General features: G+C 49.9%; 1 protein-coding gene across 1 annotated transcript in view; it reads left to right on the forward strand.

The window, feature by feature from the left end:
* The window catches only part of DNAH10 (dynein axonemal heavy chain 10), a 2,725,177-nt gene that overhangs the window by 1,767,671 nt on the left and 931,542 nt on the right, over positions 1 to 25,964 (forward strand). Inside the window, exon 49 of the mRNA XM_069619694.1 lies at positions 15,410 to 15,503. Coding sequence (XP_069475795.1) covers positions 15,410 to 15,503 — 94 coding nt within the window. The remainder of the gene's footprint in view (positions 1 to 15,409; positions 15,504 to 25,964) is intronic.

A 25,964-nucleotide genomic window follows, 5' to 3' on the forward strand; every position in this document is an offset into this window, starting at 1 on the left:
AGAAGAAGTTATCGGTAGGTAAGGTGTCCAAGCCACGGAAGTCGAGGTCGGCGGGGCTTTCGACGGATGATTCGAGGGGCGACTCGCCTCATCGTCGTCAGAAGTCCAGTGGGTCTCAGTCCCGGAGTCGGTCCCGCCACTCCTCTGCCTCTTCGAGGCACTCCCGGAAGCGCCGTCATCGGTCACCTTCCCCGCCCTCATCCGAGGACTCTGCCCATCGGCGGGTCGCTTACCCCACCAAGCATGCGACGCCGGAGGAATGGGCTTCCTTCGGGAAGAAAATGTTGCCGATTCTCAAATCGCAGGGCACTGGTCCGTCCGCGCCTCCGAGTGGGGTCGGTCGTGATCGGTCAAGAGACACCGCTCGCACGCCTTCGGGCTCGGGTGGTCGGCACGATTCACGTGAGAGGTCCCGCTCGGACAAGGGGAATCGTTCTCGTCATGCCCGTTCCAGGTCCCGCTCCTCGACGCGCTCAAGACCGTCTGCACCTGTGGTGTCTTTGAGGAAGACGTCGACGCCGTTGGCGCCGAGGTCATCGACGGACTCTTTTGAGGCTCCGCCTCCGAAAAAGTCATCAACGCCATCAGCGCTCAGGCTGTCGAGGGGCTCCGGCCTCGAGGACGGTGTCGACGCCATCAATGCTGTCGGCGTCGCGTTCGGCGTCGATGCGGATTCACTCAACGCCCTCAACGCCTTTCGAGGCTGTTTCGACGGGGGTTCCCCGGGGCTCGGTGGAACCACCTAGAAAGGCTCTGGCAAAGGTCAAGCATGGCTTTGTTCCACATTCTGTGCCTTCTTACCACCAGCTTGAGTTTATTTCAGAGGTGGATGAGGGCTCTGATGATGGCATGGTTCTGATACGGTGCCGGACGAGTTTCTCTCGGGCCATAGCCAAATTGAGGACCTGCATGATGCCAGTGGGCCGGACACCTCTCCGGAGGTGGAGTTTTGTAGGCCTGAGCCTGGCACTTATGCCGATTCCTCGTACCGGCGCCTTATGTCCAGGGTCACTGAGTACTTGGGATGGTCTGCTCCCCCAGGGGATTTTCTTCAGGATGACCTTACGGATATCCTCGACCAATGTCCACCAACTGACCCGGTGCTGCCATTCCATATGGCTCTACAGATGAGGGTGGCGGCGGCTTGGACTGCTCCAGATAGTCTCCCGGCAGTGGGCAAGTCTTTGCCGCGAAAATACCGCCCAGCTAGTAGCGACCCCTGCTACTTGACCAAGCACCCCACTCCGGAGAGTTTGGTGGTGCAGGCGGCTATGGCCCCAGCAAAGCAGGCGTCGTATCCTACCATCCCTCCTGATAGGGACAACAAGCGTTTTGACGACTGGGCGAAGAAAGTGTTTTCTTTAGGGGGTATGGCGCTTCAGGCGGCCAACTCCGTTTGTGCCTTGTCACGTTTCACGCACATTCTGTGGAACTGTTTCCTTAGCGGCTGAACATATTCCCGAAGTGGACGAACAGATGGTTTCCTTGCCATGGGTCAGGATGGCAAGGATGTCATGTGTGAGGCAGTTCAGTCGGGTTTGGACATGGCAGTTTGCTTCAGCCGGTCCATGGCGGCGAGCACCGTGATACGCAGGTTTGCGTGGTTGCGGAAGTCGGGGTTTGCTCCTGATGTGCAGGCCCGGCTCCTCAACATGCCCTTTGACGGGGAACATCTTTTTCGCAGCAAGGCTGACGAGAGCCTTGAGAGGTTGCAGACCTCCAAAGCTGCAGCAAAGTTGTTGGGCGCTGCAGTTCGCCAACCTCTGCCTTTTCGTCCTAGGGGACAGCAATGGAGGGGAGGTTCCTTTCGTTATTACTCATCCTTTGGTAACGCGAGAGGAGTTGCCAGTCAAAGGGGCCACCGTAGGAGTGCCAGAGGTGGAAAGCAAGGTACTCGAGGTGCCAAGGCCACTCGGGCTGTTGCCTCTTTGCCCTCAGGCAACGCCGCAGCCTCTTCAGCTCAGTCATGAGGCCATGTCCCATGGTTCGCTGGTTGGGGGAAGGCTGGCGCAGCATCTTGCAGTGTGGCGTGCCATTACTTCAGATGTGTGGGTTCTGGAGATCATAACCCACGGTTACTGTCTTCCTTTCGGCAGAGGCCTCTAGACAATCCATAGGGGAATCTCTCTTTGAAGAGTCCGGATCCGCTCCTTGCGCTGGAAATTCAATCCCTGCTGGAGAAAGGCGCCATAGAACTGGTGGTATTCCCCTTATTTTTGATTTCCAAGAAAGACGGGGGATTGAGACCCATCATGGACTTGCGCGGTTTGAACAAACTCCTCAGGAAGGACAAGTTCAAGATGGTTACTCTCTCTCAAGTTCCCCAGGCCCTTCAACTTCAGGACTGGTTGGCGTCTCTCGACCTCAAGGACGCTTATTTTCATGTGCCGATACATCCAAAGCACAAGAAGTACCTGAGGTTCGCGGTTGGCGACTCGTACTTTCAGTTTTGGGTCCTGCCGTTCGGATTGACCTCCGCCCCGAGGGTCTTCACCAAGCTAATGGTAGTGGTGGCAGCACACCTCAGGAAAGGGTATTTCACGTCTACCCCTACCTGGACGATTGGTTGATCAGGACGCGCTCTCCCGAGCAAGTCCTGGATCACCTGCCACTCCCTCCACAAGCTGGGCTTCTCCCTCAACTTAACGAAGTCCCATTTGACACCATCTCAGAGGCTCCAGTACATCGGAGCAGTGCTCGACACGTCCCTGGGGCAGTGTTTTCCTACCCAGGTAAGGGCTCATCACATTGAGCAGATGGTGCACAAGTTTCAGCTTGCCCAGAGTCTCCCTGCGTTCGAGTTCTTGAGATTGCTCGGCTTCATGGCATCCTGCATTCTTCTGGTGCCAGAGGCCAGGTTGCGCATGAGATCTTTGCAGTGGGCACTCAAGCTCCAGTGGTGTCAGTCCTCCGGCAGGATGTCAGACCCTGATCAGGTGCCGTCCTCGGTCGCCCAGGACCTTCTGTGGTGGGCCGTCGAAGACAATCTGATGAAGGGAGCTCCATTTTGGCTACCCTGGCCAGAGGTGACGATCGTGACGGACGCATCCCTCATGGGATGGGGAGCTCATGCCAACAAGTTGACAGTCAGCGGTCGTTGGTCTCCGTCTGAGTCCAGACACCATATCAATCTGTTGGAGCTGAGGGCCGTCAGGATAGCCCTGAAGGCTTTTCTGCCGACTGTGTGAGGGAAGAATGTCCTGATCCTGACGGACAACACAGTGGCCATGCACTACCTCAACAAAAAGGGGGGGCAGGGTCACTTCCTCTGTGCAGGGAGGCGATGCAGCTCTGGTTCTGGGCAATCCAGCAGGAAGTTTCGATCTCGGCAGTTCATCTGGCCGGAGCCGAAAACGAGACGGCGGACGCTCTGAGCAGGCAGAGCGCAATCTCTCACGAGTGGGAGTTGGCTCAGGAGATTCTCCTGGAGATCTTCGCCATTTGGGGGACCCCTCAAGTGGATCTCTTTGCCTCCAGTGTCAACCGGAAGTGCGAGAGGTTCTGCTCGCGGGAATTTCCTCCAAAAGGAGCCTTAGGAGACGCGTTTGTGGTGGAGTGGTCATTCCCACTGCTGTACGCGTTTCCTCCAGTCCCCGTCATCCCACAAGTGCTGCGGAGGTTACGGAGGTTCGGTTCCCGGATGATCCTCAATGCTCTGGCATGGGCCCAGAGGACGTGGTACCCGGACCTTCTCGACTTGTCCATCTGCCCTTCACGTCGTCTGCCCAACTGAGACAATCTGCTCTCACGGGAGGGGTGTTAGGTTCTCCATCCAGAGGTCAGATCCCTCAACCTTCACACTTGGTTTCTGAAAGGTTGAGGTATATGGATTGGGACCTCCCTGAAGACATGATGGAGGTGTTGCTCTCGGCCAGACGGCCAGCAACAAAGTCCCTGTACCGTTGCCGTTGGCGTGAATTCTGCGACTGATGCAGGGTTAAGAATGTGGATCCTTTTGCATGTGACATTCCCATGGTTCTGTCTTTTTTGCTTTCTTTGGCCCACAGGGGCTTGCAAGTGGGTACCGTTAAAGGTTACCTGGCGGCGCTGTCCATATTTAAGCGCTCGTCTGAAGAGTGTTCCTATTTTAAAATTCCTTTAATTTCTCAGTTTCTGAAAGGGCTCATTAATGTGTTCCCTCCGTCACCTTTCCAGTTGCCCGGTTGGGATTTGAACCTTGTTCTCAAGTTTCTGATGGGTGCTCCGTTTGAGCCTTTGCATTCATGCCCTTTGAGACTGTTAACTCTTAAAACTGTTTTTGGTTGCGGTCACTTCTGCTCGCAGAGTGAGTGAGTTACAGGCACTTTTAGTTAAGCCACCCTTCACTGTGTTTCATAAGGACAGGGTTGTCCTTAGAGTTCGTCCTTCCTTTCTTCCGAAGGTGGTGTCGGAATTTCATTTAGACCAGAAGGTTGTTCTTCCGGCGTTTTATCCTCCTCCACATCCTGGTATGGAAGAGGAGAGGCTCCATAGGCTTGATCCTAGGAGAGTGTTAAGCTTTTATATTTCACTCATGTCCCGGGTCAGAGTTTTTGATCAACTCTTCATTGGTTACGCTGGAACGTGTTTGGGACAAGCTGTGACGAAACAGACTTTGTCTCGCTGGATTATTTTGGCTATCTCTGAGTGTTACCGCTTGGCGGGTAAGGACCCACCGGTCGGCTTACGGGCCCATTCTACCAGGGGTATGGCTGCCTCTACTGCCCTACAGAGGGGTGTTCCTATTCGTAACATCTGTGATGCAGCCACCTGGGCTTCAGTACATACTTTTGTACGTCACTACTCCCTCGATTCCATCCGGGGGCAGGATCTGGCCTTTGGCAAGGCAGTCCTTTACTCCGCAATTTGATTGGGCATTCTAAATTTCTGTTTTCTAAATTCTTTTCCCACCTCCTTGCATTGGTACTGCTTTGGGAGTCTGTCATAGACATGGAATACGTTGGAGGACCCAATCCCCTCGAAGAACAAGTTACTCTCTTACCTGGTAACGTTCTTTCGATGGGATGGTCCGACAACGTATTCCATATCGCTCTCTCCCTGCCTTACCCGCTACAGAATTTCTTATGCGATTGCAGCTTACGTTTCCGCAAGGCCTCTTTGTGTGTCAGACTGGCAGAAGACTGGTGCCACACATTCAGGGGATAAAACTGCAACTGAGACTACAGGCGTCGTGCGTCCTACTTATAACATCCAGTGACGTCGGCCGTCTGAGGAGGTCCTCAAGGGCGGCGTATCAATGTCATCGACGCAGGAGGCAGACGCTGAAGATTTTCCGAAGCAGCACAGCTGTGGTGATTACATGTCATAGATATGGAATAAGTCGTCGGACCATCCCATCGAAAGAATGTTACCAGGTAAGAGAGTAACTTGTTCGTCTTGCTCCTCGTGCACTCCAGTGGTCGCCAGCCACTGGAACAGGGCACAAAATAAGGAGAGCTTCTCTCTCCCACAGGACAGCCTGTCAAAGCACTGTTTCTGTCTGCACTTCAGGTTTCCAACTTCAAAGACCCTCTTGGTACCGTAATCCGCTTCAAACACAGCAGCAGTTCCGGCGTCTTTGTTTCTCTGACTCTGCTGCTCCCACTGCTGCTGGCTAATGGCCTGCACGGAAGGGGCTTTAAATATTCAAAGGTTTCGCTCAGGTATGGGTCATTAGCACCACTATACTGCACACTGCAGTTCTGTACCACGGAGTCCTTTTTTTTCGTCCCAGTATGTTCTGGTTCCTTTTTGTATTAAAGGTTTCAAGTCTAACCTTATTTAATTCACTCTGTTTATTGAATACACCTCTAGGGGAAGATTGTAGAGGATTTGCTGATTGCTTCTTGATTTCATAGCACAAACCTAAGGGGGAATCATAATTATCAGAAGCCAGGGTATTAATGCTCTGATTCTTATATATTATACCCATGTTGACCATAAAGGTTTTCACTACTAGCAATTTGAGTAACTTTGGGAAGGGAAGCCTTACTCTGACAACAAGCCATTTGGTATTTCCGGCATTATAGTAATATCACCCTTTGAAGAGGAGAAATACTGTCTCGCTGCTAAATGAGTCATCCTATTCCCTTGGTAGCCTTCTCCTCCCATGTGATCCACCCGGCTAATAGCACCACCAGTGGTAGGATAAGGTAGCTGCTGCCTTCCCTTGGCTACCTGGTAGGAGACTTTAGGCAGGGATTCTGTGGGGACTCTGCAGGAGTCATCACGTGGCAGAACACCACTTGCTAATAAATGATTATTAACAAGCCACAACTGGTACACCTTTTAATTTGAAGAGAAAACCGACCAGAGAAAGTTTGGAATTTGGAAATCATTAATCCTGTATAGAGGGTCACGGGTGAAAGGGAAACAAGCTATCAGGGGGAATTTTAAACAATCAAAGCTGAAAAAGGGGGCGATGTTGCGCAACAAGATGGCTGCTTAAGCGTGGAGCTCCTCTCCGGCTATAATCCGTATAAATTAATACTCTACTTCCAGACTCCTCTGTACTGCGAAACTAGCAGCGCTGTCCTCGGAGAACTCCCTGAAGCTTTGCGTGAAAGAACGGGTGAAAACGGACACCCTACACCTGAATACTGGAAGGGGCCTGGAAGCAAAACCTCTGAGCCACGCCACAGCTCCGTAGGAACCAACGTGAACGCAGCGCCTCCAAAAACACACTCAGGCCCCCTCATGGGCGGAGCCATCCTAACAGGCAACAAGCACCTAGGGGTACGGCGCCAATATCCCAGTCTGCCCCGAACAACGGCATACCTTGCCAGCTCACTGAAAGGCATATCCTTACATGGTGAAGACGTAGCCGGTTCCGCCTGCGCCCCCCCCCCCCGTGGCCCCGGGCCAATCCTCCTACCTGCTCCTCCGGAGCATTTCCTCCACGTGTTCTGAGCTGCCAGAGCCTAAAGACACATCACCATTCCACAACACGTGGAGGGTGACAACCATAGCGCCTGCACTAAGCAGGAGCGGCTGGGACACGGCATGCCCCGTTCTGACCAGAAGCATACTAAATAAATACAGTGGGACACCGGAGCGTGGGCCAGGACCCTGCCGAATGCTGGAATCACTCTGCTAACGCCGCTCCTGTGATCCGTGCCGGGCGCAGCTTACTGCACTTATGATCCAGTGAGTGTGGAGGTGCGGAGGAGGCAGGGGGCCATTCGCGGTGGAGGGTGGTGGCGCTGCCCCGGTACATGCCAGTGGGCTGCGGGGGACGGGGCCGGGGTAAGAGACTCTTGCATACCACACACCAGACCCTGTGGAACAAATGGAACAAACAACCCGTTCCTATTGCTGTGGGAGAGTGAAGAGGAGGGCCCCCCCGGCTCTGGTCCTGGCCATCTCCATTGGTCCTCTGCAAGACAAAAAAACGGACTGGAACTTGGTGGCCCGCATAAGGCCACAGCACATCCTTCGCCGATATCCCCGAGGGGACCCAGCCCACATAGCTCCGAACTATAACCAGCGCGTCTGGATAACCCTGCCCCTTCGAACTCTGCAAACAGGAGCTAGCCCGCTCCCCAATTTCAGTAAATTTACCCATAGGGGTGCGCATGAGGGACCACCGCCCTTCCCAGGAATATCACAATCCGGGGAACGTTTGGAAACGTGGGAAGACACAGTCTACTCAGTACAGCACTGGTGGGACAAACCTGGCAAGTCTCCGACATAGACCAAAGTAAGCACTGTTGGTACTCCCTGGAGCACCCCGTACCACAGCTCAGACCACTCTGAACTCGCTGTCGCTCAACCGGACCACGGAAGCCTACACTGCCAAACACTGAAGGGTAAAGGAACGTGTAAGTGACAGAAAGCAATTTTGCAAGTTAGTTAGCCTCGAGGTCACACCATTGACCATCTGGAATCCATTTGGCTCTACAACTTGCTGCTGTCACCTTTGATCTCACCTAGCCATTCATCCTTACCACGTCAACTGGTACAACTTGCACAAATACCCCAACAATGCCCAGGAAAAATGTGGTCAATGGCAGAAAGACTGGACCGATGGACTCACAAATTCGCAATCACCTCCCGAAAGCCCAAACCCTCCGACAACTGCCTCATCCTCAGCAACAGAAGACACGAAATTCAACCATCTTTTAACTACGGTACAAAATGGGTTCCTGGCGATCAATGTCAAGCTGGATGACATTGTATCAACAATAGGCTCCCTCAAGGTCCGAGTGGACAAAGAAAGCACCAGAATCACAAAGACCGAAAACAGAATTGGCGCGAACGAAGACTCAACTTGTCAAAATACCCATGATATGACACTCCTAAAAGGGGAAATGAATAAACCGAGAGACAAGTGTGACGACTTGGAGTCAAGATCGAGACAGAATAACATCCGCATAGTTGGCCTTTCGGAAACCTTTTGCAAAGGCCCAATGGAATCACAAATCGAAACTCTTCTGAAATCTCTCCTGGGCGAAGATGCATTCTCACCACAATTTCTTGTCGAACAAGCACATCGCACCCTTTCTCCACCGCCCAAGCCAGGGCCCCCCCCCCGCACGATCATCGCCAAATTGCTAAATTATAGAGACAGAGACACCGTCCTGAAATTGGCCAGAGAAAAGGGGCCCCTGAAGTTCAGCAATGATAATATTCATATATACCCTGACTTCTCAGCGGGAGTCCAAACCCAAAGACGATCCTACGAATCCATTAAGTGCCAACTGCATCTGAAACAGGTTCCTTACGCTAATCTGTTCCCAGCAAAGCTGCGCTTACAACACGGCGGACGGGCGCACTTCTTCGAAACTCATACAGCGGCACTGCGCTATGTGGAAGCCTCAATACCTCTTCCCTCCTGGAAGACATGATTTAGATCAAAACGATCTGCAGCAACCTGTATAATCCTCGAAAGGCCCACTAGCCAACTACAGCTCTACCTATCTCCTACCTCTTCCCTGAATTGATGGAAGTAAAGTAGTAGAAGGGAGCACTATAGCTCCAAACCATTGAATGCAGCTGGATGAGAGGCGCTCGACAGCGAGGTGACGTTGTGGCACCCGGCCCCTTCTTGGGAGTAACCACAAGTTAGTAGCAAGGGATCATCATGAAGTTGGGATTGATGGTGGGGGTGGGCACAGGTAACACGGGACTGTTCTGCTGTTCTAGAACACTGTTACTGCCTCAAAATGCCTCAGTTGGGCACTTGGCGAAAAGGTTGATTGTTTTGTTTGTCGCTAAAAATGCATTCACTGTATCACGCACTGCCCCCCTCCTAGAGAACTTCCTTCCATCCAAGTTCGACTGCAACTCACTGAAATGGCGCAGAAAACAAGGCCATCTGTGGGGCTAAAACTTAAAATGCTTACCTGGAACATCCGTGGGCTGAACAATAGGGCGAAAGCCAGTAAAGTCGGGGCATACATCAATAGACATCGCCCACACATCGCCATGCTTCAAGAAACTCATGCGTTGAAAGGAGTCAGCGAGAGTATTTTACGTCAGTGGGGTAATAATAGGCACTACACCGAATATTCTTCTCAAAACAGAGATGTCATCACGTTAATACACCCCTCACTTGGGTTCTCCACCGAAAAAAAAAGTAAAATTGACCAACAGGGTAGATATGTGGTGGTTTGGGCCACGGTAGCAGACAAAAAACTCATACTGATCAATACGTATTGCCCAAATTTGAATGACCCAGAGTTTTACTTCCACCTCCTAAACGAAATTGGTCTGACAGCGGACGCTTGGGTCTTTTGGGGTGGGGACCTCAACACTATTCTTGACACCACATTAGACAGGTCCTCGAGCAAACCAAGACACGTCACGAAAGCTGCTAACATTATACATCAAGCCCAAGAAGAACTCACGTTAACCGATGCCTGGAGAGGGACCCACCCAACAGATAGACAATACACGTTTTATTCCTCAGTCCACGACACAGAATCCAGAATAGACTTTTGGCTCATCTCCACCCCTCTGATCAACTCAATCGAGGGGTGCAAAATCCTTCCTCGCACGCTCTCAGATCATTCCCCGGTTACACTCGAAGTATCACTTCACAACATTAAACACCCAACTCAGCAGTGGAGAATGCCCCCCAACATTTTAAAAGACCCGAACGTGGTAGAAGCACTATTGGCCTCATTATAACTCAGGCGGTAAGGGGTTTACGGCGCCGTAAACAGCGCCGACCCATACCACCTGAGTACGAGGTCCCTTAGCGCCATGGCGGATTTAACACCTGCTTTTAGCAGGTGTTAAAATCCATGGCGCTAAGGGACCATGGAGTTAATTACGCCACCGTAATTTACGGTGGCGTAATTAACGCCTTCCCCACTCCCATTATGCCCTATGGGGCAAAAATGGGAATGGGGAAGGGTAAATGGGGATTGGGGACTTACCGCCCCGCCAAACTCGGAATGGGGCGGTAAGTCCGCCAACCACCATGGCGTAAACGTAGTTTACGCCATGGTGGTAAAGTCACGGCCCAGGCGGTAACTTACCGCCTGGGTCGTAATGAGGCCCTATATATCGAAATGGAGGAATTCTTTCAACTTAACAAAAGGTCAGTGGACAAATGGGCAACCATATGGGAAACATTCAAGGTATGGGTACGAGGCAGCATGATGCCTAAAACCACTGGCCTTCTTAAATCCGTTAGAACCGAATTAGATAGGACAGAAACTAATTAGAAAACACTTGAAACTGATTACAGCATAACGCACAACATGCGCACGCTGGCCGATATCAACACACACCTTCAAACATTCCATGACCTAGCAGCCAAAGAACAACAGTATATGGGCACGCAAATACGGGGAGGGCAACAGAGTGGGACACCACCTGGCACGCTTACTATGAAATGAATATAACCATACCCCGACCACAAGCATCCTGAGATGAGGGAATAGCCGTCCATGGGGAAGAAGAAATAAACGCTGAATTTGCTGAATACTACAATAATCTATATGCCAACCACGATAGGTGTACACAGGACGACATTAAGACATATTTGAGTAAAATCGCTCTCCCTAGGCTCTCGTTAGATGACAATTGGGCCCTCGATCAGCCAATAACGAACAAGGAAATTGCAGAGGCGATTAAATCATTAACAGCGGGCAAAACCCCGGGCCCAGACGGTCTAAATGCTGACCTTTATAAGACATACTCCTCAATGCTCGCCCCGATACTAGCCCTCGTATGGGAAGAGGCCATGAATTCCGGCTCACTCCCGGGCACAATGACAGATGCAGTTATAACAGTGTTGCTGAAGGCTAGACGCCCTGCCCATAAATGCTCCTCCTATCGTCCCCTCTCTTTCATTAATACAGACGCCAAAATCTACGCAAAGATGCTCGCCACTAGACTGTTGCCCAAAATGACTATCCTAATACACCCCAACCAGTGCTGCTTCATTCCAACGAGGTCCCTGGCCCTAAACATGCGCTGGTTGTTTAGCTTCTTGGCACAGATTAAGCCGGAAGTACAAGCAGCAGCCATATCATTAGACGCTGAGAAAGCGTTTGATTCGGTTTCATGGCTATACATGTTTGAAGTTCTTCACAAATTCGGATTTGGCCCGTACCTGATAGGGTGCGTCAAGCTGCTCTATTCTTCACCCAAAGCCAGGGTCTTAACCAATCGGCCCTTATCCAGCCACTTCACTTTACACAGAGGCACCAGACAGGGATGTCCCTTCTCCCCCATCCTCTTTGCCCTTACGATAGAACCAGTGGCAGTGGCAATTAGATCCGAGCAAGAACTGAGGGGCATAAGAATGGCCGGCATCTACCAAGCCATCTCACTTTACGTCGATGATGCACAGTTGTACATACGTGAACCAGATAAGAACCTATCCCCTATATTAACCGTGATAAACAACTTCACCTCACACTCAGGCTACAAGATTAACACCGCTTAGTCTGAAATGTTCCCGTTAACACGGGCTACCACCTGCCCCACACACACGCACAGCCTATCCTGGGCTCCCGATTACATTAGATACTTGGGCATCCTGGTCTCTCGAGACAAAACATCCCTATATACAGACAACTATGAATCAACACTGCAGACGATCTACTCCAAACTTCAAATCTGGGCTAGACTCCCCATATCCCTCGCTGGCCGAATAGCGGTTCTCAAAATGACTGTACTCCACAAGCTCCTCTATATCTTCTGCAATGTACCTATATGGCCAGGTAGACCCTTCTTTGATAACCTGCGGTCATGGGCGACCACTTTCGTATGGAACGGTGGCGCCAATAGGTTGAAATGGGACAAATTAGTGGAACCCTATGAAATGGGTGGCTTTGCCGCCCCCGACTTCGAGTTGTACTATCAAGTGGCACAGGCTCATTATGCTAAATACTGGCAAGATCCCACAGACAGAACACCACACATTCCCATTGAGCGACACTCGGTCTGGCCAACTGACCCGAGATCCATAATATTTGCAAATCCCACAAAGATGACTGTAATTTGATCCGGCTTCCTGCACAATCGCAGCATGGGTTGCAATTGCCAAGCGGCTCCACATAGACACACCCTATGATTCCCAGGCCCCGCTCTGGAACTTCACAGGTATTAAACCAACATACGACATCAGCATACAGAGAGCCTGGATCCCGGAATATGAGCTCAAAATGAAAACTATGTTTCCAAATGGTAAATTCGCAACCCCAGAACACTTTACAGTCACTGTAGGGAGAAAACAACTGGTCACTCTACAATATCACTGCATGAAAGCCGCATTCAAGAAACGATGGCCAACATTCCCAGATGAACCTCCCGAACACGCATGCTACCAATCATTACACTCACAGGCGGGCACGGGGGTATCCAAACTATACAATATTGTCCAAACACACACGAAAATATTGAAGAACATCAAGACCTCGTGGGAAAAGGACATGGGCATAACAATTGAGTCAGGGAAATGGTCCAGATACTGGGCCTCATTAGGACCCTGGCGGAGAGGGTATTACGCCAGCGTAGTGCATGGCGTACCTCTCCGCCATACTACGAGTTCCCGTAGCGCCATGGAGGTTTTCTCCGCCTGGTTTTACCAGCCGGAGAAAACCATGGCGCTACGGGACCTCGTTGTTAATTACGCCACCGTATTTTACGGTGGCGTAATTAACTCCTTCCCCACTCCCATTATACCCTATGGGGCAAAAATGGGAATGGGGAAGGGCAGAATGGGGATTGGGGATTTACCGCTCCGCCGAGGTCGGAATGGGGCGGTAAATCCGCCAACCCCCATGGCGCTATCGGCGGCTTTCCGCCATGCTTCGCGGTGCATTTAGCACCGCGAAGTCCGCCTGGGTCGTAATGAGGCCCACTGTCTCTTTTCCAAGAAAGTCTCGCTGAACGCAGGCCTAAGACTAATACAGTTCAAGATCCTGAACAAGCTACATTATACTCCAGTAAAAATGGCAAAGTTCCATAATACCCTGTCCGATAGTTATCCAAAATGTCACAACGCCCGTGCGGACCAGACTCTTTCCATATGTATTGGGCCTGCACCCTGATAGCCGGATTCTGACGTGAAGTGGCGAGCATCCTGGAGGAGATGACACATATCCCCGCGCAGCTCAACCCTCAAAAATAACTTTTCGGTGACATTGGAAAAACCACAGAAAAAACTAGGAGACTATTTAATGTCACCTGCGCAGTAGCAAAGAAATGCATTCTCCAGAAATGGAAAAGCAGCCTTGCCCCAAGCACAGAACAATTCCTCACAGCCCTGTTTTACGTTAATGAATGCGAGGAAAACTATATAGGAATGGTGCCCACACCATGTAAACCAAAAGACATTTGGACATTGTTCAGAGCATACCTCGGTGCTACCCACCCAGATACTGATAAATCGGACACTGAGGGATCGCTCAAAACAACCTTTCAATTCGTAAACTATCGCATTTTAAACAATGTATTTTTACAAACTTCTATGTTTAATGTATAGACTGATCGTGGGAAGAGGGGAATTATCAGGATAATAGGTATACCTTTTATGTTGAAGAGAATTGCAGCGAGTGTGATGTGATATGCAAACCAAAAATAAAGTTCTTAAAAAAAACAATCAAAGCAATCAGGAGTCCCATAAAACAGCTTAGCCTTTGGTATCACAAAGCAGGCTCCCTATTTGGAAGTATATAGAGGAAACATGTATCAGGGACATAGGCAGATATTGGCAGAGACCAGGCACGGAGAAGGAGAGAAAGCCAGTAACCTGCAGAGGGCTATATCTTAGACCCTGGCAGAGACCAGACAAAGAGAAGAAGAGAAATCTAACAGCCTGTTGAGGGTTATAAATCGCAAATACCGAGAGGAGACATTAGCCTAGGAGGGGCAACCTGTGGCTGATTGACTAAAAGGGTACAGCCTGACAAAAACCCTAGTTAGGGAAGAAATGCTTGCCCGTAGGAGTACTGTAGATGGTATCACTGACTGCATAATCGGGAGACTCACAGCTAGGGGTTTCGACTATCTGAGCTTGACATGTACCGCAAGACATGGTGGGAGACGTACAAGCTGGTAGTTAAAGACAATAAGAGAGCTGGGCACTATAATCTTGAGACTGTTGAAGTCAAAATGTGTGCTGGGTGCTATAACCCTGAGACTGTGAAGCCAAGAAGCGTTCTGGGGGCTATGACCCTGAGACTGTAAATAGGAGCCAAGAATCATGCTGGGCACAATGCATCCTACTACTGTATACTCATTAGGAAATCTTAGGGACGATCAGCATCCTTTAGTTAAGTCCTTCAATCACATTTAGTTAACCATCCTGACACTTTTCATACAAATATCCTATATGGTTTCTAGAGTGCTTAGCCTAGGTCATATAGGATTTACACCCGCCCTTCATGTTATTCCCAATAAAAGTTTAACTTTACTGACGACTTTGTCATAGCATATATTTCTACATTCTAAACCGGTGATATAATGTTGTAATTAGCATACATATATGTGAGTGTGATATACTTTAGCTGTGGTCCAGGAGTGGGGTTTGCAGTAAACCCTGTTTCCCCACCCACACACCCTCCCTGAAACTCCAGATTATTTTATTTGTTTTGCTTTCGGTTTCTGGTCCTGCCACTGAAAAGGTCTAAAGGAGTGATGTAGTTGACATATGTTGTATTGACTAGTTAACAACAAGTTATATTGCACATTTAATCGTTTAGATAAACTGTTCAACTGAAATATATTTAGAGTAGAGTTCCCACTTCGAATGTGCCTTTATAATATCCTGCTAGAAACCCGTGCCGTATCCGTCCTACAACTTCACTTCCTTTTGCACTTCAGCGATATATTTAAAATCATAAAATGAATTCCAAGTTTGCATGTATTCCAATATTTTCAAACTATTTAAGAATATTTGGATACATATTTTTATTTGCATGTTTTGTGTTTATTTGATTAATGCTTGAACATTTTAATTTTCAAACAGGTTCACCACGGTTACCCAAATGGTGCGTGTCTGGAGAAATGAGTGTCTGAGAGTCTTCCATGACAGACTGATTAATGAACTTGACAAGACAATGGTTAGTAACTGAATATGTTTTTTTACACTGTGATAATTCTAATTTAGGTGTCTCATCGAAATGAAATCCGATTTTTTGGAGTGCCTCAAAGCTTACAGATATCACCACAGAATGAGTGGCTATATTGTCGGTCTTCTTTTTGATCCTAAACGTACAAAAGTTATTTGTCTTTGGTTTTTCAGCTAGCTCTGACAAAAGGCCTAATTTAGAGCTTGTTGGTGCAGTAAATAAGTGGCTCTAACTAGATTACTGACACTTTTACTGCACTGCCTAATTCATTGTTTCAAAATGAAACGAGAAAATCCCACCTGGTTTGTGTAGAGGAAATTTCCGCAGTAATTCATGCAGTAATAACCGATCCCCCAGGATTCCTATGGGACTCCAAAATGGGTAATAACTGAAGGGTCAGCATGAATCTGAATCATGTGGATTCTTCATGTTACTGCATGTTTACCACATGACATAATTGTAATAGAGCTTGGCAATATTTCAATTGCCCTGCACTTGCAAATAGAAAAAATGCAACATTCTTTTCTTTCACAAAAATGCTTTTGCATGTACGGATTAATTTGGTTTTAACTGTGCCGAATTTGGTATGATGGACAGGGGCACGTCTGACATAGGTCAAAGTGTATACTGATCCATGGCAGGATGTGGTTTGATCTTTACAGAATGGAAACACCCTTGCTTTGCATGAGCATTCCTACATGTTTTCATCACCCAAATCAAGTGCATACTGACCCCAGCAACTTTGCGCAAAGAGGTCTTTGAGAATTAGCCCTTTTTTAAAAATTATTATTTTATTGTTGCATTCATGGTTTACAGAAAACCTTACACAACATAAATACTAAAGATAAAAAGAGATACAATGAAAATACACAACACTCATTGTTAATAAAACATGAAAAGATTAGAATAGGTCTTCAAATATATATCACATAAATTAATTATACAGTGGTTTGGTTCATCCTATCTAACTCAATTGTGAGAGACTTTAAAAAAACAGTCAATGCTAAAATAAGAGAAACATTAGTGCCCCTCATACACTGACACCAGACAAGGTTCATGGACACGTCTGCAGTGTCCCCTATAGTGTCCTTGAAGCACAGTAGCCTGTTGTTAGCAAAGTAAGGGCACATAATAACCAGGTGTCTCAGGGTTTTGGTAGTATCCATTATACCGCAGAATCTACAGATAAAATTAGCCTGGAGGTACGATGTAAATTCCTTCCAGTGCCTAATCCTCTCTTTTGTGTGGAAATGATTGAGCCTGAAACGCGTGTAGGGCATGCGAGTAATCTCCCAAAGAAAGCGTTGTAGGTATAAGGGGATACATTCCCTTGAATGTATAAAATGAGAATACTCAGCATATGTGGCGTAGGAAGCAATACTGTCTGCAGTCGTGGCCCAATCGCCCCTGAAAAGGCTCCTGTTAAATGATAAAATGATGCATCGTAATTGAGGGGCGGGCGGTATTTGGCTTCTTCTACATAGGTGCAGTAAAGTGTGGCATTAGCACTGACTATTGTTTTCATGTTAAATGCTTTTGCATTCCAGAATGTGTATCCATAATGAGTTTGTGTTGCCTAAATTGTTGTGGGTTGAGCAAAATGTCACTAAACTTATTGCAATATATGTGGTTTGTAAACCGGCAAAAGCTGATATGTGTTCACAGCTGTACTGACCAAAATGGTGGAGCAGACAGATTTTAAGAAAGCGCAACTGTTTCTGTATACATTATATTCAGAAATGCCTTCTCTGGGTCAGATATAGTGAGAAATATTCCCATTGCATCCTGTTCACAATGGGAACCTGTGTGACAAAGTCCGGGCTGGACCCTGCCCGGGGAACAGGGACCCGGATCAAAGTCAGACCCAGCTCTGTCTCAGAGGCAGGGCGTAGTTGGGGTTGACCACCTCACTTGCCTTGAATGTTAATGTGGATAGCACCCTCTTTCGCACAATGCCTCCCATACTGATTCTGGCTAGACTTCAGTTTTGTCTTTTTCAGGACCACAGCTGCATGAATGTACCTGTGCACAACCAAGAAAACCCAATCCAGTTTCAGGGGAATGGAAGGGACTGGGATTTTCCTTGTCAAGCAGTGACGAGACACCCAACACCTGACCTACCAATGCCAGACTGACCCCAACCGAATAGGGGTCATCAGAAAACAGACAGAGTTAGGAGAGACTGCTGGGTAGCAGGTGAGAAACAAAAATGCTACCCAGACCGAATCCAAAGCCTTACTCACAAGCACAGGAAGAAAGCCACAAGGAAAACGAGCAGTCTGAGCACCTGGCTGCTAGCCTACAAATGCAGATTGGAAAGGGGCGGGGCGAAAAGGAGTTCTTAAAGCTTTGCATCTGTGACGCCTACCCCCAGGGAAAAGAATACAGATTGACCCATAGTCAGGTGAGCGCTGGAACCAGTGAAAGGAGGTGTGGGGGGAAGGAAGAACCAGGTAGAAGAGAACAGTATAAAAGGATAGTGAATGAAAGGAAGAGTGTGGGTTGTAGGGTTGAGGTCAGGAGGTGGACCGAAAGACTAGGTGGAGAACAGATGGTGAAGTGCAGTGCTGAAGAGTTGATGGAGTTGGTATAGGGTACAGGTGAGGTATTTGTTGGGGGAGAGAATGGTATGTGAGATAGGTATGGTATCAAGAGAGACACAGATCCAGTGTTATAGTTCCAAAACCTTTATTTACTACAATGCTGGGCCCTAACACTAAAGGGATGGTTCCCTCAACTGATGTTTCTAAGGGCCGTCGATGTCTGAAAGTCCAAAATAAAAAACTGTCTGTCTAAACCGATGCTTGCCCTCACTCTCTGATAAAACGTGATAGGAGGTCTCTATAAAGTCTCTATGAAGGAAAAATAGTGATAAAAAAAAGAAATATATACCAAGGCTGGTTTCAGGTGGTCTTCTCACCAGGTGTGGCTTGGTTAGTATCCTCAATGTTTAGCACAGTAAAAAAGAGGTTGTCCATCAGCTCTTCTCCACAAAGTTCTTATACTGGCCCTCATTACGACCCTGGCGGAATTCGGAAAACGATGGCGGAAATGCAATACCGCCATCGAATAGCGCTCGGTGCGACTATGACCCGTCACCGCAAAGTACGAAGCCATTAGCGACACCGTAGTGAACGCCAACGCTAACTGCACCAAGCACGCGCGCGCGCGCCATGCCAAACCGTAAACACCACCATGGCGCAAGGGTACGCTAATTCCGACCCTAGCGGACATGTACCTAACGCCATCAAGCATGGCGGAATGTACCATTCCGCCATGGTGAGAAGTACGGCATCGCGAATCAACCGTAAACGGCCCCACTGAGTGCCTGTACACCGCTCCCTGCCCACAAAGTACAACTCCCCGTAGGTGCAATGAAGTCACAATGCAACCAGTGAAATGCACAAGTCACACATGCATGCCAACGAACAAAAGAAACACAAGAGGGGCCAATGGGAGCTGCAGGGCACAGATGGCACGAATACAGAAGCCAATCCAATGGACATGACCACAGTCCCCCCCCCCCGAAACGCACGCAAACACAGGCACCTGTGACCAGCAATATTCCGAAAATCACATCATTCCACCAGTCCACCTGGCTGACCGGCATCTGTTACACAAAACCCAATCCCCCGCCCCTGAGCATGACAACATTCAAACAGTCATATTGGCAGCCCCCATCCCTGACCTCACTGGGCTTCGTAGGCAAACGCGCCCAGTACAGTACCACGCAACTAAACTCCGAAGCTGGAACCCAATGCAGATCTCCTCCCAATACATCGCTCCCCAAATAGGAATATGCCACATCACTTGCAAAGAAGAACGCTACACGGGCCAAATCAGAATAGAAATTTAATGCACAACAAAATCACCAAGCCCATACAGCCATTAGGCCATGAACTCCAAAACACATTTCACCATTGTGGGCTGCATCCGCAAGAAATGACCAGCCACTACTTGTGTGACGCCCTGTTCCATCATGGTACACAGAGCCACATTCACGTACGAAAAGGCAACATGGAAGCGCACAGAACCGCAGGGCCGGCCCAATGGGGAGGCACTAGTCCAGCTGAAAGGCCGAAATGTTGCTCCGAGCCACCAGTACTGCGTAAGGGCATGTGGCCCATTGGCGATCGTCCCATAAGATCGTAATGCTGCTCCACTGATTAACACGAAGCAGCAGGTGTCGGGAGTAAAATCCATCTGCAGGAGTGGCATACAGATGGCAGTGGCAAAAGGGGAGGAGATACCTGTCAACCAAAAGAAAAGAAAAAGAATAGAATGGCCATCAGAACTACATTCGAACAACTCACTTCAATGATCACACTAAATCCACAGCCATATGCATGCTAGCCCACTCCAAAGGATCATCACCACCCAAAAACCACTTGCGACTCATAACTATCTATATCGAGGTGTAAACACCATCACAAACGAGTGTACCTGTGCATGCATCTGTCAAAACAGAATCCATCAGATGGGATTGGTAACGTGCATGGACACAAGTGTCTGAGGGCGCGTCGAGACAGGGAGGGCTCAACAAGGCCAGATAGACGATGGTCCCACTATGGCAGCCCTGCATCACATAGCGCAGGGGAGGCGGATAGATTCCAAGAAGCCCTGTACATGGCAAACTCTGTATCAAATCACCTGCCCATGCATCCATTCATCATTCCCTCATCCCGGGATTAAAACGCCTGAATATTTACTCACATAACATTAGAAATATCCATTGAGTCTGTGCGTTATGCAGCCTGCAAAATCCACAGTGCCCCAGCCCGTAATTCCAGTCTAGTGAAGTAACATGTATTTGGGAACGTCCGGCCTCATCGCCCACGTCGCCATTGCGCATCCCAAACCATTCATATCAATCATTGCATCCTCGCCATGGCCCCTGTCTCAAGGACATTGAACAATAGAACGTTATATTTGCAGTCAGACCTGTGGGCATTTCTTCGCCGCTAGCTGAAAACCGAAAGCGCCGCCCTTCGAATTCCTCATTTGCAACATCACGTCGAAGAGGCATCTGTGGCCGTTCGAAATCACTAATTAATCCATCTAGTGCGGCTGTGTGTGAAAATGGCAACTGCCTTCACCCACAAATGGGACGCCCCGCCCGTCGTTGCAACTCGGTACAGTGATGCATGAGGGCCCACCGTTACTCGAGTACTACGTACCACTGACCCTTCACAAGTCTGTTCGCGACTGCACAGATAGTATGTGAAACAATGGGACCACAGCAGAATGAACATATCAACCAATGTTACACGGCCATCGGGTACAAATACATGATTGCAATAGCAAGATGCCATTCCTCGAATTGCAGCGTTGTGTGCGGGACGTGCTCGGCCAAAGGGGAGAGCAGTTTGCCCAGGTGGAATGAATCACCACAGGTGGAGGCCATACAGCCTGAAAACACATAAATTGCACACCCAGTCTCCTCCCACAACCACACCGAAATGCTACCGGCAGGACTCGCGATGTTGGCCCTGGGGGACCTGATAGCACTGCAAGTACTCCAACTCCAAGAAGAAGACGAACACCAACTACAACCGGCCGCACGGAGGAGACGCAGGAGGAGGAGGAGGGCAAGGCAGGGCCAGCAAGGGCCGCCAGCACAGCCACTACCACCACGCAGGCAGCCCGCAATCCCACGCCTCCGAGCACATCCGTTCAACCTCACTGATGAGCAGATCCACACCCTCTACCGTCTGGACCGGGACACCATAGCCGCCATTGTGGACATGACACAGGCTGACCTTGTCAGCATGATAGATAGCCCAACCGCCATCCCACCCCTACTGAAGGTGGTGTCTGTACTCCACTTCCTGGCCACAGGCACCTACTAGCACACAGTCGGACAGTTGCATGGCATTTCTCAGCCACTGTTCTCACGGACACTATTGCAAGTGCTCGATGCCCTCCTGCAGCACGCAGACGACTACATCTCTCTACCACGCTCGGAGCAGGAAATTACCAACACAAAAGTGTGATTCCATGCACTTGCCGGCATACCGGGTTGCATTGGTGCCATCGACTGCACCCATGTGGAATTGGTCGTCCCACATGCCATGGAGGCCCAGTACCGCAACCGAAAACAATATCATTCCCTGAATGTACAAATGGTGTGTGACTCCAACAGGATCATTACACATTGTTGTGCCCGATTCCCTGGATCAACCCATGATTCTATGGTCTTGAGGAACTCTACAATACCACGCTACATGGAGCGACACGCAGGGAACAGATCCTGGCTACTCGGTGAGTCTCATTACATGCATGATAATGTGGGGTATGTGATTCGGCAATGACCTGGCAGGAAGGGGGGGGGGTGTGCGTACGTAGCAATGGCATTCCACATCATACGTTTATCGTCCACATACAGGTGATGCTGGATATCCACTGAAGAGATGGCTCCTCACACCAGTCCGGAACCCACGGGACCAGCATGAGGAGGACTACAACCATGCCCACTCACGTACCCGTGTAGTCATTGAACAGGCATTCGGCCTACTGAAGGGTCGTTTCCGCTGCCTCAGCAGGTCTGGCGGGGCACTCCTGTACCGCCATGAGAAGGTAGCAAAGATGGTGATGGCATGTGTCATGCTCCACAACATGTGCGTACGTAGAAATGTGCCCATGCCCCCTGACGCAGAACTGCAAGCACTTGATGATGGTCATGATGAGGGTGGGGATGTGGCAGCACCTCAAGGAGTCTGCGAGGCACCGGAGGGCCGTGACATTCATCAGCATCTCATTGATGCATGCTTCTAGCACTCACGCCTGGTGGCTGATACATGGACACGGGACTCGTGGCACTGTGTGTGTCTGGGACATGCACAATATGGACTGTACGCCTATGATGGCCTAGTACACAAAGATCAATGTCCACACATCTCATTGGTTGATCGTGCACTGTTAATGGCATATGTGATATCATGTTGTACACCCTATCGACCCGCCACCCAAGTGAGCCCAACACACCCCCTCCACCCTCCTACCTCCCCCCCGAACACCAGTGTCCAAAGATGCTCATTGTCAGTGGGCAGTCGCTATTGCAAGCCCCTCTGCGGGTATCAGGGGCACCCCTGCCTGTGGAGCGCAGGTTCCTCCCAGATCTACGTTGGGGGCTGCCCTGGACGGAACTTGCAACGGATGATGTCTCTGCCTGCTCACGTCCATGCATGTCCCTAAGGGTTTGCGAGAGCTCAGTGAGCACACGGCGCACTGCGGCAAGTTCGGCACATACGTCCTTGGACGTCGCATGCAGTTCCCCCCTCAGGCTCTCGGTGCTTCTCTCCATTTGTGCCCTTAGTGTCTCTGTGCCTCTCTCCATTTCTGCCCTAAGTGTCTCAGTTGATGTTTCTATGTCTGCCTTAGTGCCCCCACATTCATCGGCATGGTCCTTGAGGAGCGTGGCCAGTTGCTGCTGTTGCACGATTAACTGGTCGAGGGACTGTTGCCTCTGCTGGGCCATGGCCATTTGCGGGGGTGTCACAGAGGGGCTGTTGACCTCATGTTGCCTTGCCACAGGGCTTGTGGGGGATGGCCAGTCGTCGTCTTGTGGGTGCCCCTGCGTGCTATCCTCATGTTGTACGGGATGGGACAGACAGGGGGATTGGGACAGGTCATGGATGGATCTGACTTCGACATCCCCGTCTTCTGTGTCGGAGCATGCTGCCATCAATGGGGTGTCACCTATGGTGCTGCTGCCACCAGAGGCAGTGCCTTCTGTGGCATCCGTTGGGGGGACCTGTGGTGGTGGTGGTGTGGGCATGCTGGCTGCTGGGGTGCCTGTTGATGTTCCCTCCTCTGTGCTGCCACCTGATTTGTGCTGCTGCCGTGTCTTGATGCGTGCAGCTGAGGTGGAGGGTCTTTGGCCGTTGGTCTTGGCTCTCTTTGCAGGTGTGCTGGTAGGGGTGTCCTGATGCTCGTCGTTTGGATCGGACCCTGTGGTGGAGTAAAGGAGGGCGAGGGTTATTGATGGGTCTGTGGGAATTGGAATGGCATTGTATCACATGCATTGGGCTGGTACCTGAGGGTGATTTGGGTCGGGGCCTTGGAGGTGCTTTCATTTGTGTGTGGAGTGAGGGTGCAGTTGTTTGGCAGCCTGCAGTTAGGGTGTGCCTGCTGCACGTGTAGTGCGTGTTTCAGGGGTTTTTAATTAATTATGTATTTATTGTGGGTTTTAACGTGCGCTATCAGGCCGATGTGTGTGGACGTTCTCCTGGACATGTGTTTCTGTTGCACTATGTGGACACATGGTACTTCACATGGATGGACTTTGTGGATTTGGCATTGTTTTATCTGGCCCACCTACCTGAATCTTCGGATGTCTGCACTCCTTTCTCCATCCCTCCGACTCCCTCTATGCTCTCCATTCCGATGGTGGAGGCACAGATTTCTTCCCAGGGGGTCAACTTGATGGGTGATTCTGGACCTCCCCCGGTGGCTGTGGCAATGTTGCGGTTGACAGAGAGTATGCTGCGGACGCGTATCCGCAGGTCGTCCCATCGCTTTCGGCATTGCTGTGGGTTGCGGGGTGCGGTCCCCACCGCACTTACCCGCTGTGCCACCAGAGCCCATATGGCCTTCTTGTTTGCAAGTGCCGTCCTGGTCATTTGCGTGGAGAAGACGACGGCAGCATTCTCCTGGAGGGTCTCTGTTAGCACGGTGAGTTCCTCACGGGAGAAGTGGACCTGCCGCTTGCGGTCGCACGCTTTCTTCGCTACTTTTCTCATTTTTCTTGGTTTCGCTAGGGTGGATGACGGGTTGGGGTGTGTCTCAGGGTAGTGTTTTTGGTGGTTGTGTGGTTTTAGTGGTTTTATAGGTGTACGGCGGGATGTTTCCCGTTCCGGGCCCATGTTTTTACTTCCGTTTCCGTATATTTCCGGTCACCGTACTTTCCGGTAGGCGCACACTGCGGTGTCCGCTGTGATGGGTGGCGGTATTGCACCTAGGGCGCAGTACGGCGGCGGTGTGGGCCGTTTTGGGGTCATTTCCGCCATCGCGGACTTTGCACTTCCGCCATGCCGTGGTGCTCGTGCCCGATGGGTCGGAATGGGCCGCACTTTGCTCCTTCGTGCAATGGAGGAAACGCTATTTACGCTGTGGCGGTCCGGTCAGTCACTTTCCGCCAGGGTCGTAATGAGGGCCACTCTGTTCAACAAGTCCCAATGTCTTTAGTTCCTGGGTATTCCCTTCCCCAAGCTTTACTCCTTCCAAGTTCCAAATCAAATAAAAATATAACACAGTTTCTTCCAGGCCTCTCAGGGTTCCCTTCTCCAAGCGTATGCCTCCTTGTTTCACCAAATAAAAGTTCACCTCGGTTAAGCCTCTTAGGGTTCCCTTCCCCAAGCTCGGTCCACTTCAGTTTCAATCACATGTTCAGATTAACAACACAGTTTCTCTTAGGCCTCTCAATGTTCCCTTCCCCAAGCATAGGCCGCTTCAGTATTAAACAAAAAGTTCAAATTGTCAAGATGTGCCTTTCTCTTGTTTACAGTTCCTTTCGCATACAACCCTCTCATGGGGTAATATCAGAGACTTTTTGAAAATGCTAGGTTCTTGGCTCATCCTAAGCATGGCCAATCTGATCTTTGGCCCCTGTATGTATTTCTTGTACTTCCTTCTCTTCTTTCCTCTTCCAGGTGCTTCCTGCACCCCTTGGTTATCATTCACTTGGTTGTGCTCACTTGCACCTTCTTAGTCTTGCTTTCTCTAAGTTTACTCTGCCCCTGGCACCTTCCCTTCGGGTTCTCTTTCTTTTCACTGTGCCTCTTGCGCATTCCTTTCGGTGCCTTTGTGCACCCTTGCACCTGTCCTATACCTCTCTGTGCCTTTTGGACACTTGTTTCATTCACCAGTGCTCGCTTGCACCTCCACTTCACTTTTGGGTCACTCACACCCTTCTTGTTTACTTTGTTTCACTTTCTGTTGCTCACTTGTACCTTTCGTTCACTTTAGGGTCATTCGCCCCCTTCACCTTTATCGTGAAGCCTTTTTTTTCATACCGCTCTCTCAGCGCCTCTCTTTCGCTTTCCTTTTAATCTGTTAGCTTTCCTGCTTTCCGCTTCATCCTGCTTACAAATTCTGTCCTTTCCCCTTTTTCCTGCTGCAGCTAACCACACGCTCCAGAGCTTCTCATTACTTTCCCCTTTGAAACTTTGAAACTGACCGGGTAGCGTTGTGCTGGCGTGCTGTCTTCTCAGGACACATGGGATTGAGGTCAGCGTCTCACAACCTGCCTCTCAGACCCCCTTTGGACCGGCACACGTCCCAAGGGAACAAGTACTTCTTCACACACTGCCAGCATGACACAGGATGTCTCAATCCGGCTCCATGGAGACACAGCTCCCTAGCCACGCCACAGCCCCTCACTGGCACCGGGCCAGGGTCGCAGAACGCTGCTCTCCTCCGGATCCTCCAGGCTCCTCTCCCTTCAGCTCCTTG

Source organism: Ambystoma mexicanum, chromosome 10, assembly GCF_040938575.1.
Source record: "Ambystoma mexicanum isolate Mex_15411 chromosome 10, UKY_AmexF1_1, whole genome shotgun sequence".
Lineage (NCBI taxonomy): Eukaryota > Metazoa > Chordata > Amphibia > Caudata > Ambystomatidae > Ambystoma > Ambystoma mexicanum.